Source organism: Terrapene carolina, unplaced genomic scaffold (genome assembly GCF_002925995.2).
Source record: "Terrapene carolina triunguis isolate 2854851 unplaced genomic scaffold, T_m_triunguis-2.0 Scaffold95, whole genome shotgun sequence".
NCBI classification, from domain to species: Eukaryota; Metazoa; Chordata; order Testudines; family Emydidae; genus Terrapene; species Terrapene triunguis.
Window position 1 is genome coordinate 31,739,468 of NW_020664446.1, and position 12,354 is coordinate 31,751,821.

The window sequence follows — 12,354 nt, forward strand, 5'->3', positions numbered from 1 at the left end:
CCTTGAGTCTTATCACTCCACCACTTCAGAATTCTTACACCTCTCCTGTGCCACTGTCAGACTGCGCCATACTGTATATTCTGCCAGCAGCTAGCTACTTAGACTGCTGTCACCCACTCACAAGTTTTTCTGCCTCGTTTTGTAGCAAGTTGCACTAGAAATGTCTTTCCCTTATGCTACGGATCAGAGGATACAATATGGCCCTATGCATCTTAATGGATGTACACATGCCTTTCATGGATTTAACTTTTCATAAAATTAGCTAAGGGAAAACGTCTGATGTTAACAAAAATAGCACGTTTTTAAATTCAAGCTGTAGTGTTTAAAGTGGCATAATGAAATTATCACAGTACCTTTAGAAAGATGGTCTGGGTCTTTCCACAGTATTTACCAGATGCCTCAGCACTTGTCGTAGAATACAAAACCTGGTGTGCGGGAATGCGGGCATAAGCTAGTCTCTTCTCTCCCCGGATCATCCAGATGATCACATCAGGTATACTGTTTTGTGACTTTTTTTTTAAAGAGAAAAAAAGAATCAAAACTATATTTTGCAATAAGCAGAATTTCAAATTAATCCAGTGTTTGGAGAGTAAAAACAGAAATCAGGCATCTTTCAGGGATTTATTTAAGACAAAACAGAAATACAGATTCATGATACTAATATATGGGAGGAAATTTTCTTTTGCAAATAATTAAATGTCATACTGTTCTGAGATGATAATTAGAAAAAAAACAAATAAGTCTTATAAAAAGATTTGATAAAGAAGCTGGAGGTATTCTATGAACATATTCAGTCACAAATGGTTTATAATGAATATTCTAGGCTAGATCCTTTGGCTCATTATGTCCCTTTTGTGCTGCTCCACTATTAAGGAATTCTTGGCCTGCATGGAGCCTAAAGTCAATGGGACTTAAGTACACATTTAAAGGCTTTCCTGAATAAGGATGGACTTACGCACATGCTTAGGTGCTTTCCTAAATCAGGGCCTGAAAGATGAAATCATGTAACAAGAACTTTAGCAGAATCTAAGTAAACACCCTGCCAGCTCTGTGCTGCCCCTTATACACTTCTGTTGGCTGTGTGCTAATTGTGAGTCTCAAACTGGTTATCATGTTTTTTTACCAGTGATTTTTAAAATTAGCAATGGCAAAGAGAAGATGAATATCGCTATAGATGATATGAAAACAAATTAACAGACTAGCTCATGCGAAAACAGGCATTTATTACGGTCTAAAGTTACCCAAGGGATTAAAACAAATTAGAATAACTGGTCTAAACCCAATTTAAATAGGCTTCTATAGCTGCTGGCCCACAGAAATTCTGGATGCACAAACCCTAAGGAAACTTGCAATTCTGGGCTGAAAGTAAAATATTCTCCCCCTTTAAGAAAGCTCCAGACAGGCTCATTAGGCAGACAGTGCTGCCCCTTTATCTAGATTAGAACCAAGTCTCTGGGTCTTATCCTGCTACCCTAACCCAAGAAAAATTCTCAGTGAAGTCAACTGCAATTAAAAATTTTACATTAAAATACATGTTAAACATATTCCTGGAAAGAAGTATTTTTCACCTTCTGAATTTTAAAATTACTGCGTGGAGAAGAATGGATGAAGGTTTCTTTTAAGCTTGAATCTGGTGTATATGCAGGCATTGTAGTTATTTTGCAGAAACTGTGTCTTTTTAAACCAACTGAATCATATATATTTTGAAGTACTGACCTCTTCGGTCAATTGCATTAATTTATCCAACCAGTCTTCAATTTCTGCCAAAGTGGCCTTCACATCGGTAGCGTCAGTTCTCATCCTTGTTGCTGCGTCTATAATGTGTTTGAGAGACTTGAGGCGCATATTTTGTATGTGTGTGTCAAGGACTGTGACATTGGATTTGGCTTCTAAGAGGGGAAATGGCTTACTGAAAAGAGAAACAAAAACTTTTAATAATATAAATCTTCCCTCTTAGCATCTAATTTCATTAAACAAATGTTTGAGAAGCATAGGTGCTCATACTTAAAGAAAAAAATTTAACTAAGCCTTATAATATTATGTATCATCACTAGTATTTCCCCATGGCAACAAAAATAACAGAAATCCATCAGAATAACGTTATAGGGTCCAGTCCTGCAGACACTCCTATTGGGCCTAGTGCTTACTACAGAGTTTAAGACCACTGAGTGCAGGCCTAGGCTTATAATAAGCACTACCATAAAACAGCCTTAGATAGATGTAATTTCTTTTGCTACACTTTTCAAATTTTCTACATGTCAAATTAACGTAGAAGATTCATGTCTAGAAATGAATTTCAAAGTGAAATCAACATTTTCAAACTAAAGTTGGACTCTTTTCATTGACTGAAAGCTCTGAGTGCTCGGTAGTTCTGACAAGTAACCCACTTATTTAAGTATCTAACTATGAAGTTATCGAACTTTCAGGCACTCAAGTTTGAAAATTTGCACCAAAGTCCACTGCATAGAAATTGGTGAGACATCAGGGTGCACAGTTGCAATGAACATAACTGGGAAATTCCATAGTACAGCAGCATACCCCAGGGGAGAAAGTGATTGCACTGATTTGTTAAAGCAATAGATAGCTTTTCTGAGGTCTTCAAATGTATTCCTTTTACAGGAGCTCCTTGCTACTCAGTTCATTAAGGTGCATTTAATATGGCATTAGAAGAAGCTCTTTTTCATAGCATTTTCCTGAGCTGTTGGTGAGATTGAAAAGACTTACTACTCTCTGAGTCTGAACCATGTAATCAGAAACCAGGGGCACAAAAGCTCCGACCCTGCAAAGCCTTAATGCTGGCTGTATTGCATATTATCGTAAGTAGTCCCATTACCTTGAATGTAAGTACTATACTTGGTAATAGGTATTTGTGGGATTGGGCCTAAATATAATAGAACTCAGGCTACACCAGCTACCTCCTGAAAGCTGCTGCAGATTTCAGATTTATAAAGAGCCTTAAAGCTTGTGGCAGATTTCTAGTCACTTAAAATATAATGTGACAAGGAAACTTCTTTTACAAATACAATATATGGAATTATGTTTCTTAATGCAATTCATAAGCTTATTGTAAATTCTTTAGTGACTGTCACTTACTAGATGTTTGTACAGCGCCTAGCACAATGGGGCAGTAACTTATTTGACGCCCCCGGGTGTTACCACAATAAAATTGTTTAATAATACATTTAATAAAGCCATGGGAATTGTTTGAAAGAGAATGTGGGTGTGCACAAGTGAGAGAGAGAGATTTTTTAATATATATATAAAGCGGGTATACCCACACTTTTCATGTGGTTGTAATGACATGAGACTAGGGTTGGTCATAGACAGTGTGCTGTCCTAAATGAATTTCAATATGCCAATCCCTTTCTGCCATCCATTCTGTCCTGCCCCTTATTAAACATTTTACTAGGTCATTTAAATTTTATTTAGGAATTAAAATTCCTATTAGTGATTTCTTACTAAAATGTACTATAACTCCATTGTGTTGGTTCCTCTCTTTCCCTTCCCTTCCTTATTTTTTTTCACTCCACTTCCTGTATATCTTGGTGAATCTCTTCCTCCCTCTTTTTATGTTTTCTCTCCAATTTTTCTAGTGTAAAATTCTTCCCTCTTTTCCACTTTTTTCTTTTTCGTGTTGTTTTCTCATCAACTTTACCCATGATTTTTCAATCTCTCTCTCCTCCAGTTCAGTCTCTCTTCTCTCTCATACTGCCCATTAATATCTCTCTCCTTTCTTCTCCAATCCCTTCTCCCAAGTTTAGAACTTATTCTCCTCCAAACAACCCAGCTCGGACACTTATTGCTCTGTCTAAACACACACAACATATTGACTCACTTTCATTCCCTCCCAGGAAAGTCATCCCATCACAGAAACTTTTGAACAGATTTTTTTGTGCCCTGGCCTCCAAGGAGAAACTGGGAGTTCTCCTCTCCCCCCTCCCTATGAGTGGGGCTGCTAGAGAAGATTCTTTTCCCTCCTGCCCAAGAAAAAGGGCCTCTGTGGAAGACCTTTCTTCCTTCTCATGGTGGGAAGCATAGGTGCCTTGAACAGCTGGGCCTCTGGACTGAGTGCATTGATCAGGGCTCAGGTGGCTCTGCCTGGCGTAGTGTCTGACCAGGTTGAACTGAGTTCCAACCATCTGTTCAGCATCAGCTCTGCTGGGCCGCTTCACAGTAAACACTGTTTTGCTGTGATGTCACCCCTAAAACTCAGCCCTTTGGAGAGAAGACCAGGCTAGAATTTTCAAAGGAATTTAACGGAGTTAGGCACCCAAATCCCATCATCTTTCAATGGGATTTAAACACTTCTGGCACTTCTGAAAATCTCAGTCTCTGAAGTTATGTCAAAACATGGATAGCCACAAAGCTAACTGATGAGTTCCAGCAACCAGGTACTAGACAGTATTACTCTGAGATTTGCACTTTGTCCTAAAAAAAAGAAAAAAAAAAAAAAAAAAAATCCTTCAACTACATTTTTACAAACTGTCTGAGCCCATAAAGGAGATGCTGATATTCCATATCAACAAAACATCCCCAGTAGACAACAGCTGAATGTATAACACCACAGAAGCCAACTTACACTTTCAGAGTGTGAGACTATGAGTGTGTGTGAATGTGTGGAGGGGACAAAGGACACTACAGATCCACAATTTCAAGAATGACCATGTCAACAGATTTTTTTTTTAAAGTGCTGTTTCATTATTGTCGATTATTAATATAAAATGGAATGATAGGGCAAAAGAAATGGGTTCTAAGGTGATTTTCACATTGTCTTCTTATCTTCATGGGCTTTGAATGATGAGTTATACAATAACTTTTACCTTGTATCTTCTATAAGTTCGTCAATCAGCTTCAGCCATATCTCTGCCAACTGGTTTTCAGAAACTTTAGCCTGTATTCCTGACTTTAGGGCAGCTATGTTGGATTGCTGGAGTGTTTAAAGAAAAGGCGCAGAATATATAAACTTACATTCTGTTATTAGTTTTAATGTGAGTTCCAGTCCTACATTCAACAAAACAACATTTATTTTGCTAGAAAAACCCAAAGACCACAAAGAAAGATGTTCAGACATAATTCATATTTAATAGCCCTGATCCTGCATTCCTTGCAAAACTGCTGAGAAAGGAGTGCAGGGTTAGGCCCAATATGCTTAACAGTACATAATATTGCACCTACGTACCAATTAAAATGCCTCCTATGGCCCTATGCATCCCCTCCTGTATAGTTTACTCCTTCTGGCAAGAATACACTGCAGGGGGGATGGTTGTCACTTCCCAGAATACAGACATACAATTAACTCTGCTTTTGCAGCATTAATGCATGTCTGTTCTGGAGAGCAAAATGTGTGCCAGATTCGGTTCCAGAATTTGCTCTTCCATCCCATCCCTAAATCTTAAATTCACACAAATAATTTAGATGTAAAACATGAGAATAAAATAAAAAGTCCTGAATCACTTACCAGTCTTTCAGCCATGGTTAGGATTAGGTTCACCGGGTCTAGTCTATGACTTATGTCCTCCCAAAAGGAAGTTATTGTCACTACTGGCTTTCTGTTAACCCATGGCAGGTAATAATAGTAGTTACCTGATGTGAAACATTAATGTGTTAAGAGTTGTTTTTGAGAGAATGAATACATACTTCCTAAGGACTTGAAACTGTCAACCTTAGTTATGTTGAGTAGTATCTTATTCTGTGATTAGTTCCATTGATTTCAGTTGGCCTATTCAGACAGGAAGGTATTATTCAGTGAGAAGGTGGCAGAATCTTGCCCTCATTTATCTAATGGATTTATATTTTTCAGGTAAAGTAGTGTCTCCTGGAGAATAAGCATTTGACTTGAATAATTTAGAAAGCCAATAAGGTGTTTTTTTAAATCATCTGATAACATTTTTACAATATTCTCTCCAGTAATTCACTTGTGAAAGTAGCTTTATATATTTTTTTCTTTAGAATAAAAATGTTTTAAAATAATTTTGTGAGAGCAAAATTCTTTGCTTTGTCTAGTAAATAAAAAAAATGAAAACAACTTAAAGTGTGCAATAACTAAAGTAAAAATTAAAAGTATTTTATATGTTACTAATCAATCTAGTCTATCTGCTTTTAAGATGCCAATCACTTGTCTAAGCACTGAACAAGAGTTGTGAAGAAAGCACAGAAAGTTCAAAACAGTATTTTCCTCTTTCATATCCCTAGTTTTTTTGTGCTTGTGTTCATAATTTTTTTATTGGTGCCCAGGGCCTATTGACTTCAATGGGATGTATCAACCCCATATTGGACAGGTTTCATGTGTAACTAATTACAATATATCAGAAGATATCAAGAGCAAATACAAATTTACATATTACTTTCAGTCATATCTTCAATAGGCTTTCAACAAATAAAGGTTGTTGTGATCCTAAAATTTGATCAATAAACAGATTTGTTTTCCAAAAGAGAATTCTGTATCTTTATAGCCATACTTCTGTAGCATACTTACCATCAAATACAACACGGCTGTATTGAGTTGTTGATGCCAAAGGCTTACAGGTGGTGTCAAACTTGTTCCCATAATTACCAATGCTAACCTCAAACTGGATAGCCTCACCAATATCTTGCAGCATGGTAGCAGAATGAAACACAGCAGACAGGCTGAACTTTCGTCTGCGCTGATATTTCTGTACAGTATTACAAGAGTTTTTGTTTTAATTAATTAACTGTATATAATGGTAGAGGATTAGAGAAAAGTAGCAGTATCTACATGGAAACAACATCTATCTTAATACTTTTACACATTTCTGTGAAACACACACACACACACACACACACACTCACACACACACACACTCCAAATAAGCAGAGGTAAAAATAGAAATGTGTAATAAAATAATACATTTGAAATAGTAAAGATTTCTTAAATCACAATTTCTATGCTGGGAGGAAGAGAAAGTAATTTTTGCAGCCATATAATCAGTAATTTTTGTGGGGAGGTTTTCTGATTGTATTATTAATGACCCGACTAAATAAAGGATTTCATTATTACAATTTTAGTAGGTCATGTAATTCTCCAAAAAGAGTAAAACCAAGTGTTTTGCATCCATACATATTGACAAGTGCACCAGGAATTACCTCAACAATCAGTACGTCATCACTGGAGATGGCCTCTATCTTTTTATTCGCAGGTTTACTGTCAAGTATTGTAGATAGTTCAACTAGGACTCTGCCTCTGTAAGCAACTCCTTCCTCCTGTAAGACAATCACACAAAATTCTATATCTAACTGTTGGCCAGCAAAATTGGAGTTGAAAGGCTGGCTCCCTTGAAGTTAATGGCAATACTGCCATTGACTTTAATGAGGTCAGGATTTCACACAAACTTACATAATTGAACAAATGTAAAATAATCATGGACTTTAATTTCTATTATACATGAAGAACATATATATTTAAGAAATAAGAAACAGTAAATTATCAGTAAATTATAGATGCAATGTTTTTGTATGTTTTATTCTGGACAGCACCAAAACCATTGGTATTAAGCAAATATATACACCTCTACCCCGATATAACGCGACCCGATATAACACGAATTTTGATATAACGCAGCATGTTTTCCTCATGGCAGTATGGTTAATCATCAGGTCTCACTCATGCTCTTTAGCCAGTGCTCCACTCCCCTTTGTGTGAGTGTTCAAATATGCAGAAGGGGAGATAGTTCAAAATGACGTTGGTAGGTTCAACCTTCTCTTATTGCTACAACATCCCTGTGGGATTGGATGGGACACTGCCATGGAGAACAGCCATATCAAAATACCTATGGACGAGGGGCTTCTGTTGGACTGGGAGAAGAGGTTCAATATATAATGAAATTGCTGCTCTCCCCTTAAAATCCCTCATCTGAGATCTGTCCCATTTCATTCCCCTGTGCCAATGGGACTAGAGTGGGAATCCAGTGGCCTCAATCTATATAATCCCAAATGCTCATTCAAAAGTGTGTATACAATTGAAACTTCCACAAATAGAAAAATATTCCTGTTCCATTTATTAAGTAGTGACATCATGCTAAGTGTATGTTATTTTGCAAAAACAAAAATAAAAAGTTCTTTCTTTACATTTGTCTTAAACTTAATAATTAAAACCAATTCAGTTTACATTATTGATAATAACAGTTGTTTTGATCTGTTTGTATTATAAAAGAGAAACTAACCTTTCCAGAGTTTAGTTCATCATAGGGGTCTGCGAATCCAGTGTATTCTCTTGGGCTTCCATAAAGGTTTAGGTAACAGGGCCCAAATGTTGGTAAAAAGCCCACCTCTGTTTCCCCTGTGTTTACTAATAGGCAAACATCATCATTAGAAATTAACTAACCATCTTTTAGAACCACAGGGGTATTGAACTTTAAATTCAGATACAGTAAAATAAATGTTAGATATTAGTTGTTAGTAAAGTAAGAACACTTTATTCTATGGGTGTATCCCAGTAATATGAATTTAATGTATCTATTTGCATAGCTATATCTGTCCCTAGTTGTTTACATGGCTGTAAGATTTTTAATACTTTATGCAATAAAAAACCCACAGAATAAATTGACCTTATGCTACATTTCCCACCAACAAAATTTCATTTATGTGAAAGACCAAAAATTTTTAAAACAATGTACAAATTTTAATGTAAAAGATATTTTCACAAATAGATTAAACTGAATACTCGATACCATTGGCTTTCACTTAAATGTACCAAGGATTATGTTCTAGCTAACAATAAAGATGTACACAGTAGCTGGAAGGTTAGTGTTCAGCATCACAGAATATGCCTAGTTAATCCTACTGTTTTTAGTGTGCTACTGAAGTGACTCAGGTCTGTTAGTAGAAGGACTAGTAGAATGAAAATTATTAAAGTATACCACAGTATATAACACTATTAAGTAGCCTATTCACCATACCTGGAGGTAGAGTAGTATGTATTTTTTGTGCAAAATAGGAAAAAAAATGAGATTTGGAGGTACTAATCTAAAAAAGATTTTCCATTATGCCAAAATAATTAAAAGAACTGCTGTAGTCTTAGGTCTCAATCCTGCTCCCAATGAAGTCAATGACGAAACTCCCATTGACTGAAATTGGAGCATAACTAGGCTTGGCAGTATTAGATTTGTATTAGTAAATGTCAATAATGTTGATTTCACCTACATATACAAACCAATGAAAAAGTATTTCCATGTATAATAAAAATATACAGATAGGCAAAATCAGAAAACAGTTGCTTGAGAACTCACTAGTCAAAATCCAAGAATTTAGACTTTTGAATTAAGCTTGTTACAAATGGACTAGTAAATGAACAGTAAAAATAGGTATGATCTGTTGACTTAAGGATATTTACTTTGTATATTTTGAAATGTGATGTTGGCAATTTGTGTTTTAACTGTTTCTACAGCTTTAATTGTTTGAACATGTGTCATTAAATAGATATCTGATCCCCTCCACATAATTTCTTATGACTGTGAAAATTTAAATGGATGAAAATAGAAAAAAATGCTTAAAATAATCAATTTTATCCATCAAAATTATAAAAATAAAAAGCTGAATTCTGCCATGCCTAAGCATAACAGAGAGCCTTAATTTCAATAATTTTGCCTGAGAAACGAATGCAGGATAAGACTCAAAATTAGATGTATAGTCGCTCCCATTACTGCCTCTTTAGTGAAGTGATTGTCAGCCTGTGTATTACAAACTTCATTTTGAGTGGCCTAAAATTTCATTCAAGAGTGAATGTCCACACATTCACTTATTTTTCATAGATGAATATTTGTTTGCTATGATTATTTTTGATAATTCTGAATACAGTTCAATAGAATTTACATACCAAATATACTCTAGAGCTAATTGCAAAAATGAATCCATAAGCATTTATTTGTCATTTTCTTAATTAAAATGGCCAAAATAATTTAAATCCTTTTTTAAAATGTCTGGGTTTAGAATTTGTGTGCTAAAACCAGTGCTATTTCAAATCATCACACTACAAAGACAAGACAAGGTGTTTCTAATTTAATGCTTATAGTCCCTTACCTATATCAATACTACAGCTGTAATTTGAGTACTGCTCTGCTCTAATTTTTGTAATTTTATGTTTGGTATAAAAATCATTTGTAGATAGAAGCATTATTCATATTATTGCTATTGCCATTTGGTTTTGTACATATGTACTGCAGCATGTATTATAATAAGGCTTGAGTTTATTAAACTGAACAGGATACTGATGAACTGAAATGGTTGTAAGGCAGGGCTGGGCAAACTACGGCCCTGGGGCTGCATCCGGCCCTTCAGACGTTTTAATCCGGCACTCGAGCTCCTGCCAGGGTGCAGGCTTAGGGGCTTGCCCCGCTTTGTGCGGCTCCCAAAAGCAGCGGCACGTCCCCTCTCCAGCTCCTATGAGTATGGGCAGCCTGGGGGCTCTGCACGCTGGCCCCGCCGAAGCGCCGCCCCCACAGCTCCCATTGGCCAGCAAACGGGGCCAACGGGAGCTGCAGGGGCGGCACCTGCGGATGGGGCAGTGCGCAGAGCCGCCTGTCCGTGCCTCCGCGTAGGAGCCGGAGGAGGGACATGCTGCTGCTGCTTCTGGAAGCTGCTTGAGGTAAGCGCCGCCCAGAGCCTGCACCCCTCATGCCCTCCCACGCCCCAACCCCTTGCCCCAGTCCTGATCCCACTCCCGCCCTCCAAACCCCTCGGTCCCACCCTCCTTCATCTTAGAGCCCGCACCCCCAGCCAGAACCCTCACCCCCGTACCCACACCCCTGCCCCAGCCTGGAGCCCCCACCCACACCCTGAACTCCTCATTTCTGGCCCCACCCCAACCCCCAATTTCATGAGCAGTCATGTCCCACCATACAATTTCCATACCCAGATGTGGCCCTCGGGCCAAAAAGTTTGCCCACCCATGTTGTAAGGGGAAGCAGGCTTTTGTTCTCTAGCTCTGGATTTAAGGGAGTAAATTGTGCCTTTATGCAACATTTGAATATATCCCCTAAAAGTGCTCTTAAGGTTATTGGTAGGTGAAAATATAAATAAATCAAAAAATTAGAAATAAGTCAGCCATACATGCAGAGAAATACTCTACATTTGGAAAGGTGCTTGAGATCAGGGGCATGATTCTGAGCTCTCTTCAGCTTTACCCTGGTGTATCTCCATTGTTTTTAATGGAGGTATTTCTCATCTATATTGCAGTAAATGAGATCAGAGTTAGGCTCCAGGTCTTTCATAAACACCTATCAGTTTTTTCAGAAACTACTTTGGGCAATCTGAAGCACAAAATGATGGCTTTACCATTAGGATAAAGACAGAAGAATGTGAAGATAAAGGGCTAAATCCTACAAGTCTTTCACTGACTGTCACTGACTACTGAGCAATATGTAAAGCTAGCTGGATAGTAAAAGGGAATATGAATGTCCCGATGTTTCTTACTGGCAAAACAAATGCAGTTGTGTCACCTTTGCAGAATGTAAATGGTTCTGTGCCTTGTGCTTTGTCTGCTTCCAGGATAGTAAACTTTGTCCATTTTGTCAAAGTTTTGAGTGGTTCACATTCTTTCATGTCTAAACTACAGAGAGTGGATGGGGCCACAGGACTCCTAAATACTTTTTCATTTTAATATTCATCTGGACAGCTCATGTTACATTCAGGTTATATAGCTGGGTTTTTTTTCTTAGTTGGGTTTGGACCACAGAGAGATTCAGTCATAGGTCTTTGTATGAAATGTAATGACTTTACTATTGGAAAAAACATCTGGAACTGGCCTGATGACCTTTTATTGTAGGTAATTATTAAGTGCCCCAGCTCTTCTTACATATAAAGTCCTCAGAGTTCATTGAGGTTGCACAGGTATATCTGAAGACAGAATTTGGCCCATATTTACATCTTTCCTGAAGATGGAATACTACTATAATCTAATCTGAGTATTGACTTTTCCCTGATTATTGCAGATGTACAGGGATAATGTTGTTGGGAAAGATTAACGGTAAATGCAAGGTTCTGTAGAGATTTGTATATTGCTTATATATAAGGCCCTACTTAACTTGCAATATTGTGGAAATTGCAGATTCTGCAATATTAGGTTTTCACCACAATTTTGACAGCGGGAGCCCCGAGCCCCTGCTCTCTGCCCCGGGCCCCTGACAGTGGGAGCCCTTGCTCTCAGCCTCAGGAGGCCAACAGCGGGAGCCTCTGCTCTCAGCCCCAGGCCCCTGACAGCGGAAAATCACGGAAAAGTAATAATGGACTCTTGTTACCGGAAATAATAAGGTCCATTATTACTTTTCTGCAATTTTCCATGGCTTGCCTGCAACTCAGCTGCAATTTTTTGACAATCATCCTGCAATTCAAGTAGGGCCT

General features: G+C 37.6%; 1 protein-coding gene across 1 annotated transcript in view; it reads right to left on the reverse strand.

Moving 5' to 3' along the window:
• Nucleotides 1-12,354, reverse strand: part of MYOF (myoferlin) — a 107,892-nt gene that overhangs the window by 40,291 nt on the left and 55,247 nt on the right. Inside the window, 7 exon segments of the mRNA XM_029911377.1 lie at nt 354-509; nt 1,717-1,909; nt 4,821-4,927; nt 5,459-5,583; nt 6,476-6,653; nt 7,105-7,221; nt 8,181-8,305. Coding sequence (XP_029767237.1) covers nt 354-509; nt 1,717-1,909; nt 4,821-4,927; nt 5,459-5,583; nt 6,476-6,653; nt 7,105-7,221; nt 8,181-8,305 — 1,001 coding nt within the window.